We start from the raw sequence: 12,249 nt of genomic DNA on the forward strand, positions 1-12,249 counted from the left end.
ATGTGGGGGTTGTTCTTTAGACTTTTCCTGTCGATTAATACTATACGGTTTGGCCCCACAATCCTAATATACATTAAATAATAACATTAGTTACGGATATTATAATATTTCTGTTCTATTGGTAAAACAATTCTAAAGGAGTCAACTTCAATGAAATAGGTATTCTTACCCGAGATGTTCCAGAACAAGATTTTTACAAAAATTTCAATCTCCTTATACGCAACACAGTTCTCAGGATGTTTGTCACCAAATCGGAATAAAAATTCTTATTATTCTTGATTATAATTGGCAATAGTTTTGTTTAAAACTTTTAAGTATTTCTTGAAAATTATTGGTTTTTCTATTGGTGATTAGCACTTTCACTTCTTTTAGGTTTTTAACTCTATAATTTTGCTGAACTGTACTTGTGACTTGTAACTTTGAGAAAGATCGAACTCAAGCCAAGATGATAATCAGGAAGTCAGAAACCACATGGAACAGAATATCGGATGATTATCGATTTATGTTATCGGTGCATCCTAATGTCATAACATATAGTGTAACGTTAGAAGTCTAGATGGCGCAACCATACATTTGTAGCATGTTGAAGACTAAACTAAACGTATTAATCTGATAAATATTAATTATATAATATTAAATATTATAATAATTAAATATTGGTAATTTTATTTAATTAAAAAAAATAAGTATTTCTGAAGCCTACTAGCCTGTTTACAATAAATGTCAATTCCATTTTATACGTGTAAAATAAATCCTCATAAAGAAGGTTAACCCGGTAGAAACACTTAATGTAAATGGTATTTAATACTCTATATGCCGACACACAACATTTATGTGGCAAGTTCCCCAAATCACTAACAATCGTTGTGGCAACTTAAGGCAAAGTAAAATCGCTTTGCAACACTAACTACATTTGACAGTTCTCTGTTTGTTTACTTTTTGCAAGAAAATCCAGATATAAACAAGCAATCATGAATTGTGAATAAAAACAATTTTTGGTTTTATTTGTGCACAAAAAAAAGATAGCAAAAATATTACAGGCAGCTGTCACAGTCTAAACACGGACTTACGTGTATTTCATGTGTATGTTTTGCATTTTTTTACATCTACATGTTGTACACATAGTAGCTCTGTTCCTTTACATGCAAGAATCTTCAAGTTTTACAACTTTTTACTCGAAAAGCGTTCCTTAACTTCAGACACCATACAAATCATATGGAAGTAGATTACAACTTTTGCTACTTTTGCCAGTTTTACCATTTTCTAAAGTAAAGGAACAGACCAAGTGTGATCCATATAAAAAATTTCATCTATCAAAATGATGTGTGAACCCATGTGTATCTTTTTCGTTTTACTGCTATGCCTAAATACGTCCGTATTACCAAAACGTATGTGGTGAAAAAAGTAGAACACATGTTTTGTTATGAGAACTACCGAAATACGTCGAGCGTATACTTTTTGTAAGTTGAACAAATTCAACTATGACAGAACGTTTTGTATGCATGTATGTGTGTGTTTTGTATTTTGAAAACAAAAGCCCAACAAAACCTGAAATACAATTCATTGCAAAGGAAAATTATTTATTTTACGAATGAAAACATTTAAATAAGTTTTAATCGCGGATTTTGTGTTTGATATGTGATTTTGGACTCAACGTATTTGGGTAATACGGACGCTCAGATAGCAGTTGTTGTGGTAGAAAAGTGAAATATTTGTGTACGTCCCGTCGTTAATTAGGTATAGCAGTTAGAGCCCTTCCTATTTTTGTATGTACAATAAATAGAAAACAGCTGATTGTTTGATGTTTTGATGAAAGCAGAAATTTGCAAAATTTGCTGAAAGAAATAATTTCTTAAAGAAACTTAAATAAATCGATTTGATAAAGGATTTGTTTACATTTATAGGTTATGTCACACAAAAAAACATGTACTGGTGTAATAGCAAAAATTATAAATCGTATGTAAAATGTCATTTTTCGCACACACAAAGAATTACACGAGGACAAACAAATTCAAAACATACACATGAAATACACGTAATGTAATATAGCTATTAGTAGTTGTTGAAATTAACAGCCTGTTTCTGTATGTCGAAGGAGGAATGGGTGCGAATGAAACACGCCCAAACTCTTGTGTGTTTTTCATACATACATATTTGTTTTTTGTTTCGAAGCAAAAGCAAAGGTGAAATTATTTCGAAAACTAAAGTTTGGGCGTGTTCCATTCGCACACATTCTTCTTTCGACATACAGAAACAGGCTGTAAGTTTTGATAACTACCCAGCAAAAAATTTTGGAAGTTGTGCAATTGGAGTTATGATTTCACAACATCTTTCGATGTAGTCCAACAGAGTTATGAAAAATGCACTCCGTTCGATACAGTTGCTGTAGAGATCTCTACAGAAAAAACCAGTTGGTTGATCCCTACACATTTCTTCAAAAGACAAACAAGAGTGTATACATTTCGGAGAATTTGTTATAAAATAAACAAATAAAAACTTAAGTTGCGAACATTTTTGCGGTAATTCACGAGACGGAAATTTTTAATGGAGCGGAGTTGGAGTCCATGTCGAAAGCTGAACTAGTGATGGGAAGGCAACATAAAAAACCTTTTTGGGCCAAATACATACGATCCGTTGTGTGGCGCCTTGTGCGTTGAAAACAACAACCACATGAAAAATGTGTAAGTGATGCCAAGTTTGTTCTTCAAGTTTTCATGTGGTTGTTGTAACGCAACGCTCAACGCGCCGTATGTGCACCGGCTTTTGGATGATGAAGCAAAATCAGATGCGCTTGGATTAAATTGAGAACGGAGGAAGTAAGCTCAAATGTGATTGAATTTAATGGAAACCTTTTTTTAATTTGTGTTTATATGATAAATTTGTGTTTATATAATAAAGTTCTTTGAGTTCTTGTTTTACACAAATAATAAATGAATTTTATTTATTCTGGGATATTTCGCAATGGCTTGCATTTTTTTTGGCATCTTTTCACTGACTTAAAATGCAATCCGAAGAGTGCCTTTAAATTCAATCCAAAAACCTCCATCAAAAGCTGTGATTTGGATCGAAAATGGAGTGCATCCTAGCTGTGTGCTGTGGAAGCAAAATGGAGTGCATCCTAGCTGCGCGCTCTCTTGTAAAATTGATAAGTGAACTCATAGGAAAAGATGTACTCCAACGGCAATTGTACTGCAAACTTTTTGCTGGGTCCAACTGCACTTGTACTGTACAATTGTAGTGATTCAACTGCATCCGCGGATGCAAACTTTTTGCTGGGTTAGATGCAGTTCAATCACTACAAGTGTACAGTACAAGTGCCGTTTGAGTACATCTTTTTCTATGAATTCACTTCACTTTGTAAATCTTTTACAGTATCCAAAATGCTTGAACCGGATGTGACGACATCCTCAACAATCAGACACGTGTCACCAGCACTGTAAATTAAACACGTGCAATGGTATAACTGTTTATATCAACAAAACAGATATATCATATACATAACAGATATAATATGATATAAATGTGGGAATGAGTGTAACAGTTATGATATTGTTTGGGTTGTGTATACTCACAATAACATAACTGTTAGAAACAGTTCTGTGTTGTATATGAACGAGTGAGAACTTTATTTGTTTTTTCGTTCTCAAGTATCTGTTGTACAACAGATATTTTTCAAATACTACAGATACCAACAGATACTATAGGTGTAACAGGCTTGTGTGAATAACTTCTAAGGAAAATTTCATAAAAAATAAAATTTTTAAACATTTTTATTATTTAGGGGATAAATAAATATTAAAGACATGAACTGTTATAACTGAACGCATCAATTCGAATGTTTTTCTGGGTTCAGTGAGTGGAATGTTCGAGGGCTACTAGAAAAGTTTCCGACCTAATAATGAAAACGCGAGTATTTATCAAAAATAGTTTTATTATATTCCAAATATTTATTGCAAATAGTTTTGTTATATTGAAGCGTTTTTTGTGGTTATTTTAAAACTTGGTTTAAAATACCTTTAAACAAATTTATTTCCAGAAGGGAAGTGGTAGCTTGTTACATTTTTAACACGTTCGCGGACGCAAAAAAACTCAGAGAGGTGCAAAAATGACACCCAATTTCTTTCAGAATTAGTTTTTATTTGTATTTATTAATTAACTATTAATATTATTATAATTTTTTATTTATTGTACTATGGATATTTATGAAATTAGTCATATTATGTACATTAATCACAAAAACATTCGATTGTATACAAGTAAATGACTAAAAATTGACTTTGGAAGTGAATGCTATAGCATTCACGTCATCCTACGTCCCCATGAAAATGAATGCTATAGCATTCACATCAACGAACGGTTAGTTTAAACAAATACTTACATATTATATGTGCCTACAACATCCCGAAAGGGAGAAGGCATACTTCTTCCATATCAATGAGTGCACGGCGATTCATATTGGCACAATGATATGGGACCTACTTTTATCGCCGAGTCCGAACGGAGTATCTTACGACACAACTTGTAAATAAGTTTTCATGGAAGGGAAAAGGGATACTTCTTCCATATCAATTCCGAGCCCGAACGGAGTATCTTACGACACAACTTGTAAATAAGTTTTCATGGCTGAAATACTCAGGCCACCACCGCCGAAAATGTTATTGTTCTGGTCGGGGATTGACCTTAAGAGAATAATACCTTCAAAAGCCCGTAAAACGACGCGTCACTTTGTAAGGTAGGGGTTGTTCCAAGCTGAATGGACCTACAATACATTTACCGAAGTATTATCCACCGACATACTTCGGACATTAAATTCATTTCCACAGAAGTACAGTCATGGGGCTATATCGGTGTAGAAGCAGGCTGATAGAGAACATATACACTTTATATGATCTTAAATTATTATTTCGAGGAGTTACAAACAGAATGACAAACATAATATACCCTCCATAACAAATTAAACGATTTTGTTATTCCTAATGGTTTTCATAATGCAGAATTTGTTATTGGTCCATGGAATGATTCTGAAGAAATTCGAAATTCACATTTTTGATTTGGTTTGTAGTACTCGGTCCAGTATCCTGACCGGGTCAAATAAGTTATAGGTGATTTATATGTGCATATCATTATTATGTGACTTTTAGGAACGCGATATCTTATAGAGAATTTTACGGTCGTTGTCTTTTGCTTTAGTCACTTTTTGGTAAGGCTCACAGTTTTTGAGATATATAAAAAATCCAAAAATATGACCTATGACCATGAATAAGTTTCTTTGCACGCATGGGATCAACAGAGTATTTAGGACCTTATTTGTAATGACAAATCCTACATTTCCACGAAAATTCAGCTCTGTGGGAATTTTTCTATTTCAATTCCTATTTTGTTTGGGCTACATACAATAAATACTTATTGTATCACACCAATATCCATTTATATCAGTTTGTACAAACCAGATATAAACAAATATGTTCCTTTTTTTCTGTCTATATCAACTCATATCATACCTGTTTGAAAAAGTATCAGTATCAACTTGTAACTGAAACTACATTCTACATATCCATACTCACTTAATGTTGAAAAATGTTGGAACTGATATATTCAGTTGTATCCATGCAGGTGTTTACTGTAAATACCCTCAATCAATTTCTTGGTCCCGTAGGCTTTAGCCTCTTTGCGACGCACCAACATTGGAATGTTTTGTTGCACCGAAACAATAGAAGCCAAGGGCAAGGCTGTGTAGGGTACACCACAAACATGTTTGGCATTCAAATTATGTTCCTTAATATAATCTTGTATCAGATTAGAGACAGTTTGCTAAAAGAAAACACAAAAGAATAGACGTAAATGTAATGCTTTTATATTTGCCACAACAACAAAATCAATCTATAGTGGGTAGAACAACTCGCTTACCATAACTTCTGGATAGCTGACAATAACACGAAGGTCAAAATATACCGGCGAGTTAATGCCCACTTTCATTTTGAAATCACCAAATTTAAAGGCATTGATTTCGAACAGTTTAAGCGCCAGCGCTTTCATGGTTTCTGCATTTTTGGCCAACATTTTTCCACAGGTGTATGATTTGATTGTTTCGTATGCGGCGGTCACCTTCCTTTCCTTCTATGCGATTCCCTCCTATTATTTATTATTCCGAGGTGTACAAAAAGAGCCTTTGATTCTGTCTGCTTGCTGTTAGACGACTAATATCCGCACACGTTTTTTTATTCTATTCTGATTCTGTGTTCCCCACTTAACATTAATAATAACAAATTAATGGCGCGACTGATTTTCAACGACTGCGAGAATGAATTCAAGGGAGCCGAGAGAAAGTCAACAAAAACATGTGCTTAAAAAGTATCTTTTCTGAAAAAAAAGTGACACTTGTCTTTAGAAAAAGTGGCACAAAAAGTAAAGCACACCATACACTATCAAATTGGCTTGTCAATTGTATGTGTGAATGATGTGTGAGTTTGAAATGGTTGAGGAAAATCAAAATAGTTTTGATTTTCAAAATAAACCCCAGTCAATCCGATGAATATGGTTTATTTTCAAAATTGTCCAAAAGCAGTTTTGAAAAAAATAGAACATTTTTGTTTGGAAAGATATTAATGGTCTGTTCCTTTACTTATAAAAATGGTAAAACCTGCAAAAGTAGTAAAAGTTGTAAACTGCTCCCATATGAATTGTATGGTGTCAGAAGTAAAGGAACGCTTTTCGAGTAAAAAGTGGTAAAACTTGAAGATTCTTGCACGTAATAGCCCGTTTAGACTATACCCTTATACGATGATAAAGGGCATTATCTCGATTTAAGTGCTTAATCCACCCAAATCCACCCTGATTTACCATACAAAATTAAATTAACTCAAAACTTGGGTTTGTTTTAAATCGAATGTTAAATCGAAATTTGATATACAACACTGCTTTTTGCTCCTAAAAATGCAACTATTGCACTCTGTACCAATATTGGCAACTATGTTCATGTGTCGTTTATTTACTAGGGTTATGACTTTTTGACCTTTTTTCTCAAAAATGATTTTCTGTAGCGAGAGTGAATGAACTTTTTGCCTATTAATGCCAAAAATAAAAACGTTCATTCTATTTAATTATTAAAAATGGTCACGCGCAAACCACTTTGATTTTTTTTTTTTAAATCCTATGAAATAAAAAAAAATTTGCACCAAATTGTTTTCCTGTTGCACGAATAAATGACGTTTTGCCTATTAATGACTAAAATAATTTTTATTCCATTTAAATATTGAAAAAGTTCCCGCACAAACCACATTCAATTTATGTGATACATGGAATAAAGCTATATATGATATTGTTACGGAATTAGATTTAACTAATCTCCGTGTAGACGTTGTTTTATTCCCCGATACGATTTGTACCAAATAAAACAGGGTTCGATTTAGATTACGTTTCTACAATGCTTTATTTACTTTATTACACTTATTCGGAGCTGACTGTTATAGCTAAGTACACAGCTTTACTTTACTTCTTTACTAGTCGATGTTTACACTTCGGTATAAAATTCACAACTGCTCACTGTTTGCCCGGCAACTCAAATTTATATGCCCACATTTGTCGTTTGGAAGTATCTAGAGCATGCATCTGGCAACATCGAGAAGCCAACTAACAACAAACACACAGACGCACACTCGCACCTAGCGAACAACAACAACACACATATACGGGATACAAACACAGAATACAGACATGACGTAATGGACAAAGTAAAGTACAACAAAAACAAATACTGGGCGATAATTGAACGATTATGGCAAAACAAATGGAAGCAAAGGCACATTAGTAACATGTAAAGAACTAGAATGATGAAGATAATTCTACATGGTAGTTGTTGTTGCTTAAATAAAATAACTGCGTAATAAAACGTTACGTTACAATTCAAATTTTTAAATTAACGGAAATTAAACTAATTTAACATAAATCTATCAGTTACATTCGTAACAATATCATGGTACAATAATACAGGTAGTATTATCATGCCAGCTGATGGTAACATAATGTGTCAATTGCATTGAATTGATGTCAAATTTTGACATCTTATGTTGCCAACAAATGCAGATGCGGCTACCTGTGTATTTGTACCATGTATGATATAAAATTATATGTATATAATAATATGACGATAAAGTTGGTGAGAAACAAAAGCTTATGTCATTCTGGATATGTCGTGTGGCTTTAACGATTGTTTTGAGTTATTTATGCGCTTAAAGTGACTCCAAAATTTGTTCCAAAAAGCTCATCTGTAAAAACATAAAAAGCTTTTTGTGCATGAGCTTTTTTCTATCGAATCACCTTGTAATTAAGATTTTATCTAATCTTATGCAAAAGCTCTCATCAAAATATGACGCAGGGATATGAGGTTGTAAAAAAGTCATAACCCTATTATTTACATTTTTCAAATAACTGTAGACACAAACACACAAAAACAAACAGAAGCGGAAGAATAGAAAAAATATTAAATAAAAATAAAATGGAAGTAGCTTTAATTTAATATATGGCCTGTTCCCGTACTTTATAAAGTGGTAAAAGTCGTAAAACTTGTAAAAGTCGTAAACGATTTTCATAGCTTCGTTCCCGTACTTTTTAATGGTAAAACTCGTAAAAGAGAGAACTGCAAAAAATTTGTTCTTACACACAAGTTTTCTGAAATAGTTCGGGAACGGAAAAATGGAAAATACGTCAAAAAAACTGGAACAAATGTCAAAGTCGGCCTATCAGCCAATCAGACGCCGGCAAACATGTTACTATTTTTTTACTCGCCCAAATTTGTCGTGTAAAAAGTTTTTAAAGAGAGCGTCATTCAGCGCCATTTTTGTTTAAAGAGAAGTGAACATTTTACAACTTTTTTGTGTACGGGAACGCTTTTTCGAGTAAAATGTGTAAAAGTCGTAAAAATTGTAAAAACTTTTTAGTTCTGGAACACAGCTCATATAAATTTTGTGTACGGGAACGCAAAATGCGTAAAAGTGGTAAAAATTGTAAAAACTTTTTAGTTCTGGAACAGAGCTATAAGTTGTAAACAATTTTTCAGACTATTTTGTGCAGTATTCCATTCCATTTTTAATGTTCAAGCAATTCTTTTTGCAAATTCGCGTATGTATACGTAAACAAAAATCAGCTGACTGGCATCTTATGCTAAGTTTACATTTACGAAATCCACTCGATTTCAACTGTCAATTCCATAGCTCAAACGTCAAATGAAATCTCATCTGGATTTCATTTGACGTTTATCCTATGGATTTGACAGTTGAAATCGAGTGGATTTCGTAAATGTAAACCAAGCATTATAACATTTTAGTAGACTAATAGGGCGTTTATACTATTGAAGGTTAACCCACTCGGTTTTATAGATCCAGTGGGTTAATCTTTTCCGTTTACATATACCCTTTTGTGGGATTCAAGTGACAGGTGATGTTTGTTTATGTATACATACACACATAAAATGTAAACAAATAAGAAAATATTTTTTAAAGAAGAAAAATTGTGGGCACGCTACAGATTATTACAGAACTGTCTACAACAACACTTAAGACAAACTGTATTATAGCTTCACGTATGGACCGAGCAAACTTGCATACGGAGTACTAATTAATTGCTGCATAAATGGTTGATGAAACGTCCTGGAAAGATATATGAACAATGGGAAGTATTGGCAGGAACCCGGAAATGTGAAAAATTGAGACCCAGTCACCGCATTAACAGACGGACGGAACGGAAGGCTCTCATCGAGTGTTTTTTATGTACGATCCAGGAGAATCAAACTTTCACTCGGGGTACCAATTAATTGCAGTATAAGTTGGACATCCGGTTGTCAGCGTGGTGCAATGGTAAGCACGTCCGCCTTGCATTTAGATTCCCAGGCCGAACAAAATCATACTTTCCAAAGCACAGTGGTCGAAATCCCTGATCTAGCGGCGCGAAATTAATAACTTGGAAACGAATGAAGATATCTTTCTAAAATTTTGCACAAACTCAGCCTGGGTAATAATGGACTAAATATGGACAACATCGGCTAATATTTTGGTATAGCCCCCATATAACGGCACCTCCTGGTATTCGGTATTTTTAGGGTCACTAAACTTTTCCACCAAAAATTGTGGACATATGTCTACGTATGAGTATACCAACAATGTAAAACTTTTCTATAAGTGCTGTCGTAAGGAATCGACCATAAAAAGTTGGTTCCATTTCATTGAGCTAATATGAATCGGCGTGCACTCATTGATATGAGAGAAGTCTCCCGTGTCTCATAGGGAATTTGTATGGGAACATATGTATGAATGTATGTTGGAATTCGATTTTGATGGCACCGCTGAATCGACATCAGCAATATTTTATTTATTTTATGCTATTTTTTATTGTTTACCTTTATTTATTTTATGTTTAAAAAATAAAATAGATAAAATTGCATTTGAATTTGATTTTTTTTATTTTGCAAGAAAATGTTAATTATACATAGACAATGTTACTGGCATGGTACAAATACACAGGTAGCCGCATCGGCAATTGTTGGCAACATAAGATGTCAACATTTGACATCAATTCAATGCAATTGACACATGATGTTACCATCAGCTGGCATGATAATGCTACCTGTATTATTGTACCATGGTTACTGGTCATATATTGTGGGATGGATTGGTATGTAAGAAATTTAAAAAAGCTTTAATCGACATTTTAAATAATTTCTAGTAAGATGTTCCAAAAGCATATCGTCACCATAAATGCCTAAAGACGTAACTAACAAAACCATAAGTTTAGAGAAGAAGCTAAAAACGTTATGAAATGAAAAACTGTTTTATAGAATATCAATCTAATGCGGTGAGTATTTGGGGTACAAAGACATAAATACAACAAGATAAGACATTTCTTTTGCTATCATTCTTCAGTGAATGGCTTTTGAATTTAACATAATGTTATGTTACGATATGGTGATATAACATTTTTTTCTTTTATACATTTTTACGTATTTAACCGAATTTACCGATCCAATTGACATGGAATTATTCTTGAATAGATCCTTGAATTCATAAATTTCGTTTCTGATACCATTACATGAAATGTGCATCCTTGGTTGCGATTTTGAATTAACTGCAACCTGTTAAGGGTAATGTTTCTATACAAAGTTTCGTAAACATTTTTTTGTTGCATGCATTTTGTCAGGTCTTTATTACTTTATGTCTTTGTGGGGTATTATCAATCATGTAAAAATGGGAGTATGTAATGAAACCAAAACCGCGTGGTTGACTTCGGACATTTATGGTGACGATATATTTTCCTCCTATTCCAATTGCTTCAAGTTTCCATTGGTAGCTGGTGATTATTAAGCATCTGCTGATATTGTGGGCTGTGCACCAAAGTGGTGGCAATTGATTATTGTTGTTGTAGCAACGCAAATATGTTCCTTCGTATATTTTATTTGGCTCTGGTTCTTCTATACCCTCCCGTCCTCAGAGCGGGATTCTGGCAGGTTTAAATATTCTTCCACTGCGTAGCGCTAACATTTGCCTGCCTCACTGGCGTCGCATAGCTTATCACAGACCGGTCCATTGCTTTGTAAGAGGTCAACAAGGTTTCCTTGTCAGCATCGCAAGTGATGCCGGTCAGCCACTGTAGAACAAGTGTTAATCGAAAATAACTGTGCCTTGCGCGGACGAGTAAAACATGCTATCGATTGTTAAACACAATATTTTGGGATAGTTAGTGGTCGGAATCGGGACACCATTGCCTTCAGTGGAAGCCCTTATTTCTGTCGTCCAAGTGGTGAACAGTATGACAGTGGATTTTAGTGGTTGATATTTTCATATTGTTAGATGGAAGAACTGTGCCGACAGAGAGGTAGAGACTTCACACCGCCATGTTTCACTCTACGGTTCTGGACTTCTTGGACAAACGACTGGCGTCCACACTTTTAGTTGATTATTCAACTTTTGAAACACAATTGGAGGGTAGTCTTTTCCATATCCTCGTTCTGGTTCAGTCCTCTACTGATGTGGTGGATATGATGTAGTACCAAGCATTTTCCGTATCCATGTTGTTGTTGGACAACTGGAAAATTGTGGCTTCTTGTTGTTTCTGCTGGTTTTTGAATGCCAAAATTTTTATACGAGCTCCAACTTTTGTGACTTTGCTGTAGACTTTTCTATAAAGAAATAAAAGTGTTATTTTATTTTTCTAACAATAAATATTTATTTACTTACCTCTTTACGTCCCAATATTCCAAAA

At 33.9% G+C, this 12,249-nt stretch overlaps 2 protein-coding genes across 2 annotated transcripts in view; both read right to left on the reverse strand.

Moving 5' to 3' along the window:
• The window catches only part of LOC141399680 (uridine 5'-monophosphate synthase-like), a 117,867-nt gene that overhangs the window by 16,000 nt on the left and 89,618 nt on the right, over positions 1-12,249 (reverse strand). The gene's annotated exons all lie outside the window — the stretch shown is intronic.
• Positions 5,376-6,329, reverse strand: LOC141399700 (uridine 5'-monophosphate synthase-like). The gene is made up of 2 exons (XM_073978920.1): positions 5,908-6,329; positions 5,376-5,811 (listed from the first exon to the last, which is right to left on the reverse strand). The coding sequence occupies exons 1-2, from the start codon at positions 6,058-6,060 to the stop codon at positions 5,596-5,598; spliced, it is 369 nt and encodes a 122-aa protein (XP_073835021.1). The 5' UTR covers positions 6,061-6,329; the 3' UTR covers positions 5,376-5,595.

This window comes from Musca autumnalis, unplaced genomic scaffold, assembly GCF_047663935.1.
Source record: "Musca autumnalis isolate F117 unplaced genomic scaffold, ASM4766393v1 scaffold_1, whole genome shotgun sequence".
Lineage (NCBI taxonomy): Eukaryota > Metazoa > Arthropoda > Insecta > Diptera > Muscidae > Musca > Musca autumnalis.